A 14,587-nucleotide genomic window follows, 5' to 3' on the forward strand; every position below is an offset into this window, starting at 1 on the left:
TCACAAACAATACAAAAATTGGTGGGGTGGTAAATAGTGAAGAGAATATTCATAGACAACAAGAGGATATAGACGTGCAGGTCAGATACAAAATCATAAATTGCTGGAAAAACTCAGCAGGTCAAGCAGCGTATGTGCAAAGAAGGCAGAGTTAGTCAGGTCCAGTGACTGTTCTTCAGAACTGATTATAACTAGGAAAAGGGTTCTATACATCCTAATGAAAACACAGGCACATGGATGGAGGGGGTGTGGTTGCCTGATAAATAAGAAATGGGATTATATCGATAGCAAGATACAACATAGGGTCAGATGATGTTGGATCTGTGTGGGTAGAGTTGAGAAACTGCAAAGGTAAAAAAAAAGAACAAAATGGAAGTTATGTACAAGCCTCCAAATAGTCGTCAGGATGTGGGGCACAAGATATACAGGAGGTCGAAAAGGCATGTTGGAAAGGCAAGGTTACAGTGATCGTGGGGGATTTCAATATGCAGATGGACTGGGAAAATCAGGTTGGTCATGGATCACAAGAAAAGGGATTTGTGGAATGTCTATGAGATGACGTTTTGGTACAGCTTGTGGTGGAGTTCACCAAGAAACAGGCAAATCTGCATTTAGTGATGTGTATAATGAGGCAGACTTAAAAAGGGAGCTTAAGGTGAAGGAAGCCTTAGGAGGTAGTGACCATAATATGAGAGAATTTAGCCTGCAATTTAAAAGAGAGAAGCTGGAATTAGGAGTAATGGTATAACGGTTGAATAAAGGTAACTACAGAAGCATGAGAGAGGAGCTGGCTAGAATTGACTGGGAGAGGACCCTTGCAGGAAAGACAATGAAATAGCAATGGCAGGTGTTTTTGGGAGTAATTCAGGAGACATAACAAAAATTCATCCCCAGGCAAAAGAAGCATGTTAAAGGAATGACAAGGCAACTGGAGCTGACAAGTTAAATCAGGAACAGCATAAAAGGAAAAGAGAAAGCCAATAATGCGGCGAACGTCAGTGGGAAGCCAGTGGATTGGGAAGCCTACAAAGAGCAACAGAGGGCAACTAAAATAGAAATAAGAAGGGAGAAAACTTAAATATAAGGATAAGCTAGCTAATAACATCAAAGAATATTGCAAGAGTTTGTTTATAAACATATAAAGGGTGAAAGAGAGGCAAAAGAGGACATTGAGCTGCTGGAAAATGATGCTGGAGAAGTAATAATGAGGAACAAAGAAATGGCAGAGGAACTGAACAAGTACTTGTGTTCATCTTCACGGTAGAAGACATGAGCAAAAGACCCTTTTAACCCCACTTTTTGCTTTCTGCCATAGAGCCAATCTTCTATCCATGCTAGTATGTTGCCTCTAACACCATGAGTCCTTATTTTACTCAGCAGCCTCCCGTGTGGCACCTTGTCAAAACCTTTTGAAAATCCAAGTGGATAATGTCCATTGGCTGTACTTTGTCTAACCTGTTCATTAGCTCTTCAAAGAATTCTATCAAAAAAAATTCCTGATCCCAAAAATTCAAGAATGTCAAGGGGGCAGAAATGAGTATGGTGGCTATTACTAAAGCAAAGGTGCTAGAAAAACTGAAAGGTCTCAAGGTGGATAAATAACCTGGACCAGATGGACTACACCCTAGAGTTCTAAAGGACATGGTTGAAGGGGAGTGGATGGCCACAGGGGAGATGATGGCCTTGTGGTATTATCACTAGACTGTTAATCCAGAGACCCAGGTATTGTTCTGAGGACCTGGGTTAGAATACCATCACGGCATTTGGTGGAAGTTGAATTCAACAAAACTATCTGTGATGACCATGAATTCATTGATGATTGTCAGAAAAACCCATCTGGTTCACTAATGTCCTTTAGGGAAGGAAACTGTCATCTTTCCTTGGTCTGGCCCACATGTGACTGTAGACCCAAAACAATGTGGTTGATTTTGAACTGCCCTCTGGGCAATTAGGGATGGGTAATAAATGCTGCCTAGCCAGCAATGCCCTATTCCCATTAAAGAATAAAGAAAACAAAAGAGATAATGTAGGCATTAGAGGTGATCTTTCAGGAATCACTGGAGTCAGGGAAGGTCCAAGAGGACTGGAGAATCACTAATATAACATCCCTGTTTCAGAAGAGAGTGAGGCTAAAGATGGGAGATTATAGGCCGATTAGCCTGACCTAGGTCATTAATAAGATTTTGGAGTCCATTACGAAGGATGAGATTTCTGAATACTCAGAATTGCATGGTAAAATAGGGCAACATCAGCATGGTTTCATCAAGGGGAGGTCATGCCTGACAAATCTGATAGAATTCTTTGAAGGGCTAATGAACAGGTTAGACAAAGGAGAGCCAATGGCCAGTATCCACTTGGATTTCCACAAGGTTTTGACAAGGTGCCACATGGGAGGCTGCTGAGTAAAATAAGAGCCCATGGTGTTAGAGGCAAGGTACTAGCATGGATAGAAGATTGGGTCTGTGGCAGAAAGCAGAGAGTGGGGTTAAAAGGGTCTTTCTCAGGATGGCAGCCCACTGGCTGGAGTCTCACAAGGGTCAGTGTTGGGACCACAATTTTTCACTTTATACATTAACAATCTAAATGAAGACATTCTGGCTGAGTTTGCAGATGATACAAAGATAGGTGGAAGGATACGTAGTATTGAGGAAACGGGGAGGCAATAGAAGGATTTAGACAGGTTAGAAAAGTGGGGAAAGAAGTAGCAGATGGAATTAATGTAGGGAAAACTGTGGTTACCTCGTCCTTCTTTAGTATGTTTCTTTTTCTTAGGGATGAATTTTTGTTGTCTCCTGAATTACTCCCAGAAACTCCTGCCATTCCTGCTTCACTGTGTTTCCTGAAAGGCTCCTCTCCCAGTCAATTCTGGCCAGCTCCTCCCTCATTGCTTCTATAATTACCTTTATTCAACTGTAATACCATTACCTCTAATTCCAGTTTCTCGCTTTTTAAATTACAGACAAAATTCTATCATATTATGGTCACTACCTCCTAAGGGTTCCTTCACTTTGAGCTCCCTCATACACATTTGTCGAAAGAATAGAGGAACAGACTATTTTCCAAGTGGGGAGCAAGTTCAGAAACCTGAAGTACAAATGGACTTGGGACTCCTCATCCAAAATTCTCAAGGTCAACTTGCATGTTGAGTTTGTAGTTAGAAAGGCAATTGCAATGGTGACATTTATCTTGAGAGGACTAGAATATAAAAGCAGGGATGCACTTCTGAGGCTTTATAAGGTCTGGTCAGATGGCATTTAGAATATTGTGAGGAATTTTGTGCCCAATACCTCAGGAAGAGTCCAGAGGAGGTTCACAAGAATGATCCCAAGAATGAAAGGCTTAACATATGAAGAGCGTTTGAGGATTCTGGGTCTATATTCAATGGAGTTTAGAAGGATGAGTGGGGATCTGATTGAAACTTAAAGAACACTGAAAGGTCTGGATAGAGTGGACATTGGGAAGATGTTTCCATTAGCAGGAAAAACTAGGACCCAAAGGCACAGCCTTAGAGTAGAGGGAAGAGACTTTAGAACAGAGATGAGGAGAACTTCTCCAGCCGGAAGGTGATGAGTCTGTGGAACTCATTGACATAGAAGGCTGTGGAGGCCAGGTCATTGAGTAGATTCAAGACAGAGCTAGAGGTAGGTTCTTGACTGCTAAGGGGATCAAAGGTTACAGGGAGAAGACCAGAGAATGGGGTTAAGAAACTTATCAGCCCTGAATAAATGTCAGAGCAGACCTGGTGGGCCAAGAAGCCTAATTTATGCCCCTAAGTCTCAAGGGCTTATGGCATTTCCCAAGATTCCAGCACCCCCAATAGTATATTAAGTGGTCTCCCTGTTTCAGAGGGGAATGGCCACATGGGGCTTCTGCCTTGCATACCTGTGCTTGCTTGACTTTCTGGTAGCCCTTACTGATGGTGTGACAGGTTGTTAAATGTGCTATCCATGACATTTTCACCATTATGGATGCTCTAGTGTGAGCCCCTCTGCAGCTCCAGGTGTTGGATGCAGCAAATAAAGAGTGCATCTGAACATATTTCCTATCTGTAAATCTCCTTTGCATCCTCACCAAAGCCTTTACATCCTACCTAGAAGGTGGTGACCAGAACTGCACACAATACTCCAACTGAAGCCAGACTAACGTTTTATACAGCTGTAACATAGAACATAGAACATAGAACAGTACAGCACAGAACAGGCCCTTCAGCCCACAATGTTGTGCCGACCATTGATCCTCATGTATGCACCCTCAAATTTCTGTGACCATATGCATGTCCAGCAGTCTCTTGCCAACTTTTATACTAAATGCCCGACTAATGAAGGCAACAATGCCATACACCTTCTAAATTATCCACTTGAATGTTGCTTTCAGGGAACTATGGACTTGCAGCCAAGATCTGTCTGTACATTAATGCTCCTAGGGGTCCTACTATTTATTTTATATTTTTCTCTTGCGTTAGATTTCCTGAAACCTTACTCTTGCCTGGATTAAACCACAGCTATTTTCCGAGCATTCCAACTGATCGATATCCTGCTGTATCCTTTGACAACTTTCCTCACTATACACAACTCCACCAGACTTACAAATCAGATTACCTACGGTTTCACCCGAATCTTTTATTTATATCACAAACATCAGAGGTCCTAACACCTGTCCTTGTGGAACACTACTGGTCAGTCCTCCAGTCAGACAATACCCAACCACAATTACCCCCTATTTTCTGTGACCAAGCCAATTTTGTGTCCAATTTACCAAGTCACTGTGGATCCCATGTGACTTAATTTTCTGGACCATCCGACCAGGAAGGACTTTGTCAAATGTTTTTGTAAAGTCCATGTAAAACAATACCTATATCAATCAGCATTGCCACTTCCTCAAAAAACCAAGTAATCTTTTGAGATAAGAGCTCCCTATACAAAGCCATGCTGACTATCTCTAATAAGCCCATTCATCTCCAAAAGCAAGTAAATCCTGTCCTTCACAGCCTTCTCATGTACTTTTTCTACCACTCATGTAAAGCTCACCATGCTATAATTTCCTGGATTATCCAGGTGTTATACAAGGTTAGAGATAATGGGAACTGCAGATGCTGGAGAATCCAAGATAACATAGTGTCGAGTTGGATGAACACAGCAGGGCAAGCATCATCTTAGCAGCACAAAAGCTGATGTTTCGGGCCTAGAACCTTCATCAGAAAAGGGGGGTGGGGAGAGGATTCTGAAATAATTAAGGAGGGGGGGAGGTGGACTGAAGATGGATTGTGGAGAAGATAGGTGTATAGGAGAGATTGGGTGGGGTGGTAGGGAGGGGATAGGTCAGTCTGGGCAGGACGGACAGGTCAAGGGCGAGATGAGGTTAGTAAGTAGGAAATGGAGGTGCGGCTTGAGATGGGAGGAGGGGATAGCTGAGAGGAAGAACAGGTTAGGGAGGTGGCGACTAACTGGGCTGGTTTTGGGATGCAGTGGGGGGAGGGGAGATTTTGAAGCTGGTGAAATCCACGTTGAGACCATTGGACTGCAGGGTTCCCAAGCGAAAAATGAGTTGCTGTTCCTGCAACCTACGGGTGGCATCATTATGGCACTGCAGGAGGCCCAGGATGGACATGCCGTCTAAGGAATGGGAGGGAGAGTTGAAATGGTTCGTGACTGGGAGGTGCAGTTGATACTGCGAACCGAGTGTAGGTGTTCTGCAAAGTGGTCCCCACAGCGGATGCAGTATACCACATTGGCAGATGTGCAGGTGAACATCTGCTTGATATGGAAAGTCATCTTGGGGCCTGGGATGGGGGTGAGGGAGGAGGTATGGGGGCAGGTGTAGCACTTTCTGCAGTTGCAGGGGAAAGTGCCGGGTGTGGTTGGGTTGGAGGGAGTGTGGAGCGGACAAGGGAGTTGCGGAGAGAGTGGTCTCTCCGGAAGGCAGACAAGGGTGGGAATGGAAAAATGTCTTTGGTGATGGGGTCGGATTGTAGATGGCGGAAGTGTTGGAGGATGATGCGTTGTGTCCAGAGGTTGGTAGGGTGGAATGTGAGGACTAGGGGGATTCTCTTTTGGCGGTTGTTGCGAGGGCGGGCTGTGAGGGATGAGGTGCGGGAAATGCAGGAGACACGGTCGAGAGCGTTCTCGAGCAGTGCAGGGGGGAAGTTGCGGCCCTTGAAGAACGAGGACATCTGGGATGTGCAGGAGTGAAATGCCTCATTCTGGGAGCAGATGCAGCGAAGGCAAAGAAATTGGGAAAAGGGGATGGAATTTTTGCAGAAAGGTGCGTGGGAGGAGGTGTATTCCAAGTAGCTGTGGGAGTCGGTGGGATTGAAATGGACATCGGTTTCTAGGTGGTTGCCTGAGATGGAGACAGAGAGGTCCAGGAAGGTAAGGGATGTGTTGGAGATGGTCCAGGCGAACTTGAGGTTGGGGTGGAAGGTGTTGGTGAAGGAGATGAACTTTTCGAGCTCCCCTTGGGAACATGAGGCAGCACCGATACAGTCATCAATGTAATGGAAGAAGAGGTGGGGTTTTGGGCCAGTGTAGGTGCGGAAAAGGGACTGTTCCACTTAACCTACAAAGAGGCAGGCATAGCTTGGGCCCATACAGTCTACCATTAGGCTGCAGGGTTCGCAGTAAACAACTGCACCTCCCAGTCGTGAACCATTTCAACTCCCCCTCCCATTCCTTAGACATGTCCACCCTGGGCCTCCTGCAGTGCCACAATGATGGGTTGCAGGAACAGCAACTCATATTCCACTTGGGAACCCTGCAGCCCAATGGTATCAATGTGCATTTCACCAGCTTCAAAATCTCCCATCCCACCACTGCATCCCAAAACCAGACCAGCCCATCCCCGCCTCCCTAACCTGTTCTTTCTCTCACCTATGCCCTCCTCCCACCTCAAGCCGCACCTCCATGCCCTACCTACTAACCGCACCCTGCCCCCTTGACCTGTCCGTCCTCTCTGGACTGACCTATCCCCTCCCTACCTCCCCACCCATACTCTCCTCTGCACCTACCTTCTCCTCTATCCATCTTCATTCCGCCTCCCCCTCTCTCCCTATTTATTTCAGAATCCTCTCCCCATCTCCCTTTTCTGATGAAGGGTCTTGGCGCGAAACATCAGCTTTTGTGCTCCTAAGATGCTACTTGGCCTGCTGTGTTCATCCAGCTCCACACACTTTGTTATACAAGGTTATTCCTTCTTAAAGAAGAGATAAACATTGACTGTTCTTCAGTCTCCTAGGACCTCACTTGTAACTAAAGATGATACAAGGAGCTCTAAATGCCCCATCAATCTCCTCACTTGCACAATCAATATCATGGTATCGATCCCACCAGACCCTAGGAACCTGTCTACTGTAATGTTTTTCAGGACATCCAACTCTCTACCACCTTCTTAATATTGACATACCCTAATCTTACCATTTTCCATGTCTTTCTCCTTGATGAATACCGATTTAGACTACTCATTCCAGGACCTCATTCATTTCCCCTGGCTCCATGCATAAATTTCTTCTTTTGTTCTTGCGTGGATCTGTACTTTCCCTAGCTTCCCCTTTGTTCCTAGTGCACATTTAAAATGCCTTCAGATTTTTGGGACATTGGAACGGGTTCTGGGGAAGGTGGGACTATTACAAATTGGACGGTCTACACCTGTACCGGACTGGAACCAATGTCCCTGGGGGTGCTTTTGCTAATGCTGTGGGGGAGGGTTTAAACTAATGTGGCAGGGGGATGGGAACCAAATATTAGACAGAAAAGAGGTAGAAACGAAAGTCTGTAGGGAACTAGATAATGGAGTCAGTGTGACCAAAGGGAACAGTAGTCAGGGAGCAGATGATGAACACAAAGGGACAGGTGGTCTGAGGTGCATTTGTTTTAATGCGAGAAGTGTAGTAGACAAGGCAGATGAGCTTAGGCCTTGGATCGGTACCTGGAGGTATGGCGTTATTGCTATTACTGAGACTTGGTTGAGGGAAGGGCATGACTGGCAACTAGTTGTCCCAGGATATTGATGCTTCAGGCGGGATAGAGAGGGAGGTACAAGGGATGGAGGAGTTGCAGTAATGGTCAAAGACGATATCACAGCCTCACTGAAGGAGGGCCCCATGGAGGACTCAAGCAGTGAGGCAATATGGGTAGAACTCAGAAATAGGAAAGATGCAGTAACAATGCTGGGGCTGTACTACAGGCCTCCCAACAGCGAGCGTGAGATAGAGGTACAAATATGTAAACAGATAATGGAAAGGTGTAGGAGAAACAGGGTAGTGGTGATGGGAGATTTTAATTTTCCCAACATTGACTGGGATTCACTCAGTGTTAGGGGTCAAGACGGAGCAGAATTTGTAAAGTGTGTCCAGGAGGGTTTTCTAGAGCAGTATGTATGTAGTCCAACTCGGGAAAAGGCCATACTGGACCTGGTGCTGGGGAATGAACCCGGCCAGGTGGTTGATATTACAGTAGGGGACTACTTTGGAAATAGCGACCACAATTCCGTCAGTTTTACAATACTCATGGACAAGGATAGGAGTGGTCCTAAAGGAAGAGTACTAAACTGGGGGAAGGCCGACTATATACCAAGACACGGCAGGATCTGAGGAATGTAGATTGGGAGAAACTGTTTGAAGGTAAATCCACATTTGATATGTGGGAGGCTTTTAAGGAGAGGTTGATTAGCCTGCAGGAGAGACATGTTCCTGTGAAAATGGGGGATAGAAATGGCATGATTAGGGAACCATAGATGACAGGTAAAACTGTGAGACTAGCTAAGAGGGAAAAGAAAGCATACATAAGGTTTAGGTGACTGAAGTCAGGTGAAGCTTTGGAAGAATATCGGGAATGTAGGGCGAATCTGAAACAAGGAATTAAGAGGGCTAAAAGGCGACATGAGATATCCTTAGCAAACATGGTTAAGGAAAATCCCAAAGTCTTGTATCATATATAAAGAGCAACAGGGTAATTCGAGAAAGGATTGGCCCACTTAAGGACAAAGAAGCAAAGTTATGCATCGAATCAGAGAAAATGGGTGACATTCTTAATGAGTACCTTGCATCGGCATTTACCAAGGAGAGGGACATGACGGATGTTGAGGTTAGGGATTGATGTTTGTTTAGTCTAGGTCAAGTTGACATAAGGAAGGAGGAAGTGTTAGGTATCCTAAAAGACATTAAGGTGGACAAGTCCCCAGGTCCGGATGGGATCTATCGGGTTGTGAGGGAAGTGAGAGAGGAAACACCGGGGCCCTAACAGATATCTTTGCAGTGTGTTTAGACACTGGTGAGGTCCCAGAGGACTGGAGACTTGCTAATGTTGTCCCCTTGTTTAAAAAGGGCAGCAAGGATAATCCAGGTACTTATCGACCGAAGAGCCTGATGTCAGTGGTGGGGAAGCTACTGGAGAAGATACTGAGGGATAGGATCTATTCCCATTTGAGCTTATCAGTGATAGGCAACATGGTTTTGTATAGGGTAGGTCATGTCTTACCAACTTAATAGAATTCTTTGAGGACATGACAAAGTTGATTGATGAGGGAAGGGCTGTAGATGTCATATACATGGACTTCAGTAAGGCGTTTGATAAGGTTCCCCATGGCAGGCTGATGGAGAAAGTGAAGTCACATGGGGTCCAGGGTGTGCTAGCTAGATGGATAAAAAACTGGCTGGGCAACAGGAGACAGAGGGTAGTAGTAGAAGGGAGTTTCTCAAATTGGAGACCTGTAACCAGTGGTGTTCCACAGGGATCTGTGCTGGGACCACTGTTGTTTGTGATATATGTAAATAATCTGGAGGAAGGTGTAGGTGGTCTGATCAGCAAGTTTGCTGATGACACTAAGATTGGTGGAGTAGCTGATAGTGAAGGGGACTGTCAGAAATTACAGCAGAATATAGATAGACTGGAGAGTTGGGCAGATAAATGGCAGATGGAGTTCAATCCAGGCAAATGCGAGGTGATGCATTTTGGAAGATCAAATTCAAGGGCGAACTATACAGTAAATGGAAATGTCCTAGGGAAAATTGATGAACAGAGAGATCTGGGTGTTTAGGTCCATTGTTCCCTGAAGGTGACAACACAGGTCAATAGGGTGGTCAAGAAGGCATATGGCATGCTTTCCTTCATGGCGGGGGGGGGGGGGGTATTGAGTACAAGAGTTGGCAGGACATGTTGCAGTTGTATAGGACTTTGGTTCGGCCACATTTGGAGTACTGTGTACAGTTCTGGTCGCCACATTACCAAAAGGATGTGGATGCTTTGGAGAGGGTGCAGAGGAGGTTCACCAGGATATTGCCTAGTATGGAGGGTGCTAGCTATGAAGAGAGGTTGAATAGATTAGGATTATTTTCATTAAAAAGACGGAGATTGAGGGGCGACCTGATTGAGGTCTACAAAAGCATGAGGGGTATAGACAGGGTGGATAGCAAAAAGCTTTTTTTCCAGAGTCGGGGACTGAATTACTAGGGGTCATGAGTTCAATGTGAGAGGAGGAAAGTTTAAGGGAGATATGCGTGGAAAATTCTTTACACAGAGGGTGGTGGGCACCTGGAACGCGTTGCCAGCGGAGGTGGTAGACGCAGACACATTAGCGTCTTTTAAGATGTATTTGGACAGGTACATGGATGGGCAGGGAGCAAATGGACACAGACCGTTAGAAAATAGATGACAGGTTAGACAGAGGATCTTGATCGGCGCAGGCTTGGAGGGCCGAAGGGTCTGTTCCCGTGTTGTAGGTTTCTTTGTTTCTTTGATTCTATTTAATCCTACTTGCCAAGTATATGTAATGATATGCTCACAAAGTTTCTGTAGTTCTTTAATAAGATAACTACAAACCTGCACACTCCATGTACCTGCTAGTCTGCTGTATTACTCCATGATGCTCTGTTCAAGAAACTGTAATAATTTAGATGACGAGTAAGGGGCGACATAGTAGCTCAATGGTTAGCACTGCTGCCTCAAAGCGCTGGGCACCTGAGTTTGATTCCACTCTCGGGCAACTGTCTGTGTGAAGCTTGCACACTCTCCCTGTGTCTACATGTGTTTCCTCTAGGTGCTCTGGTTTCCTTCCACAGACCAAAATATACAGGTTAGGTGGATTGGTTATGCTTAATTGTCCACAGTGTCCAGCGATGTTTAGATTACGTGGATTAGCCATAAGATTGGCAGGGTTTCCGGAATAAGGTTTTGGAGGGAGGAGGGAGTTGGTTTGGATGGGCTGCTTTGTGATGGTCAGTGTGGACTCAATGGGTCAAATGATCTGCTTCCACACTGTAGGGATTCTATGATTCTAAGTTGTTTCCATTTCCAAGTGAGAGTGATTTAGTATATGTGTGATAATTCCAGTGAACACAGTGAAAATTCAAGAGAATATCTTGACACAGAGAATGGTTAGACTGTGAAATGTATTATTTAATGAAATAGTTGAAGTAAATAATATGAATATTGTGAAGGGAAATCTACAGAAATAGTAATAAATGAAGCTGGTGATAGATTTATATCAACTGGAGCAGTCTATAAACTTATGTGGAGCATAAACACTAAACTGTTGTGTCCTATAAATGTTGTGCAACACCTTGTCATATTTCATAACTACACTACCCAGATAGAAAATGAATGGTCAGTTAGTTATATTACTGATACAAAACATTTTTTAATGCAGCCACTCTGAATATTGATGTGAAAATTAGCTGTCGATGAATCTAGTGAGATTCATTATTTTTAACTCTTGGTGCTTGGAAATTTTCATTGTTACATTTTTGCAAGGAAGCAGACCCAATCAGTGAGAATTTGTGAAGTTAATCATTTTGATTTTCTTGTCAGGAGAATTTGGAGAGGTTTGCAGTGGGCTTCTCAAGTTACCCGGAAAAAGGGAAATTTTTGTGGCCATCAAGACCTTAAAATCTGGTTATACAGAGAAACAGAGACGGGACTTCCTGAGTGAAGCAAGCATCATGGGTCAGTTTGATCATCCCAATGTCATCCATTTGGAAGGAGTTGTCACCAAAAGCAGCCCAGTGATGATCATCACAGAGTTCATGGAGAATGGATCATTGGACTCCTTTCTCCGGGTAACATATTTAAAGTTATTTTATTTCAGGAAATCATGCCAACTTCACATTTGTTGAATAAAACTTGATAATAGTTGGGATCTCTGTCAGGTCTTGCGGTATGTGGAAGAGAACAGAATAGGCTACGTACGGAACATTATCTTAATTTGCCGTCCATATTTGTGTTTCATAAATGTCAAATGGTTTTGATTTTAAACAAAGGTTATTTGACATTATTTGGAGTTATGAAAAGGAATTTCAACATTATTCCTTATCCCAAATCATTAAGATTGTCCTATAATTATCGGGATGATCATATTTTTGATAATATACTTGACGCTTAGTCTATCTTATTAATTTACATATGCTTGTATTAAGTGAAATTTCTTAACCAACCAGTTATATGAACAGTTGCTCTGCTGTGAGATACTTTTAACATTGCTTTCCTTCCCTTATTTTTCTTTATTTTCACTAATTCTAATCGGTTATAAACCATTCCTGACATGCTGACCTGATTCCTGTATCATTGAACAAATTCCTTCTCTTGTACACACCTTTTAGGTTTTGGGTTGTGTGCGCTTTAGTGTCTATATTACTACACTTGCACTTCTTTGTAATTTTTTTAAAAAACTATTGGATTGCCATGAATCTTCAGTGTCCACCAAAAATGTTTGAACCACTTCTTGTCATATTTTATCTAAATGTTTTTAAGTAACCACCATGGACATGAGAAAGAGGTGAATTTAGTGATTTTTATGGTTTTTGTCTTGTGTCCGTAGCAGAGATGACTTTCCAGGAAGATAATGAGTTATCTTTTGTCCGCAGAAATTATCTGGAAAGCACACTCCATCATCAATATCCATCTCAGGCCCAGCAAGTCTTCATTTAAAAATATAAAGTTTTCAAAACAAAAACTAAAGATTGTTCTTCATGCCTTGTTGGCATGATGTCTCCGAAATGTGCATATGACCCTGCCCACAGCACTTCTACCCTAATCCCTCTTTACCTCCAATCCCAGTAGTCTTTTCTCACATTGCTTCCCTACAATGTCTCCTGCTCCATGGCCTTGTTTCCATCCAGTTCCACCTCCTCCATTGGCCATTGTTTCTTCCTGGCCTCGTCGTCACTAGGTCCAGCCTTTCACTGAAGCCTCATTACCATTCAGTGTTATAACCTCACAATCTGAACTCCAAACCTAGCCTTTCCTCCAATTCCACCTTCATCTTTACTGCTGGACATGCCTCTCATCCCAGCCTCATCTCCTGCCCTTTGTTATTACCTTAAACCGTAGGTCTGTGCTTCTTGATTCTCCACTCCCCCAGTCCTGGGCTTGCACTTTAATCCTCAACTCCAGATGGTAGCAAGTGTTGATTATTGCAGACAGGGCTAGTAGAGGAAGCTGCAGAAGAGTGGGTATTACCTGCCTGCCCAGCAGAGTCCTCGGCTCATTGCCCAGGTAAAAACTGAAAGAACTGCGGATACTGTAAAACAAATTTTCTGGAAAAGCTCAGCTGGTCTGGCAGCATCTGTGAAGGAAAAATACAGTTAATATTTTGGGTCCGGTGACCCTTCCTCAGAACTGACAATATTGTCGTCAATGACCAGGTAATCTGACAACCTGGATGATAATTGATAGTGCCACATCATAATGCAAATGGGTTTATCATTACAAATATAGTTGTATTGGAGGCAGTCCACAGGATGTTAATTCCAGAGATTGTCTTACAATGAGAGATTGAACAGTTTAGGCCTCTTCTTGCTAGAGTTTAGAACATAGAGCTGTATAAAACAGAAGCAATGCAGAACACCTCTGGCCCAATATATGCTGACCATGATGCCATTCTAAACTATTTGCATCTGCCTGCACATGATCTGTATTCTTCTCTTCCCCACCTGCTCATGTGTCTGTCTCAATGCCTCCTAAATTTTGATTTTAAATGTGCTTCTACCATCTCCATTGACAGCATGTTTCAGGCACTTACCGCCCCTTATGTGTAAAGAACTTGTCTCGCACATCCCATTTAAACTGTACTGTTCTCACCTTAGACCTGTGCCCCCTAGTATTTGACAATTCCACCAAGACTCCAACTGTCCACTCTATCAATGCCTTTAAGAATTTCCATCAGGTCGCCCCTCAATCTCTGTCACTCCAGCAAAAACGTCCAACCTCTAATGCACTCCAGTCCAGACAACGTCCTCTTTTGCATCCTCTCCAAAGCCTCCAGCTCCTTCCTTTAGTGTGTCAACCAGACCAGAAAAATGAGACGAGATCTAATTGAGATATATGAGATGCTAAAGGCAATTAACAGTAGACATAGCACATTTCCCTTCTGGGACAATCTAGAACAAAAGGTCATAGTTTTAGGATAAGGGGTAGCAGATTTAGAACAGATGAGAAACTGCTTCTTTCAAAAGATTGTCAGTTTGTGGAATTCACTCTCCCAGAACTTGGTGGACGCTATCACATTGAGAAAATTTAAGGAGGAGATAGACAGATTTTTAATTAGTAATGGAATGAAGGATTATGGGGAGTGGGCAGAAAAGTGGAGTTCTGATCATGTT

The 14,587-nt window shown here is 43.8% G+C and overlaps 1 protein-coding gene across 2 annotated transcripts in view; it reads left to right on the forward strand.

Annotated features, from left to right (window-relative positions):
• The window catches only part of LOC125466639 (ephrin type-B receptor 2), a 761,045-nt gene that overhangs the window by 699,539 nt on the left and 46,919 nt on the right, over positions 1-14,587 (forward strand). For both annotated transcript variants that reach the window (XM_048561431.2, XM_048561432.2), the window contains one exon: positions 11,799-12,046. In XM_048561431.2, coding sequence (XP_048417388.1) covers positions 11,799-12,046 — 248 coding nt within the window. The remainder of the gene's footprint in view (positions 1-11,798; positions 12,047-14,587) is intronic.

Source organism: Stegostoma tigrinum, chromosome 28, assembly GCF_030684315.1.
Source record: "Stegostoma tigrinum isolate sSteTig4 chromosome 28, sSteTig4.hap1, whole genome shotgun sequence".
Taxonomy (NCBI): domain Eukaryota; kingdom Metazoa; phylum Chordata; class Chondrichthyes; order Orectolobiformes; family Stegostomatidae; genus Stegostoma; species Stegostoma tigrinum.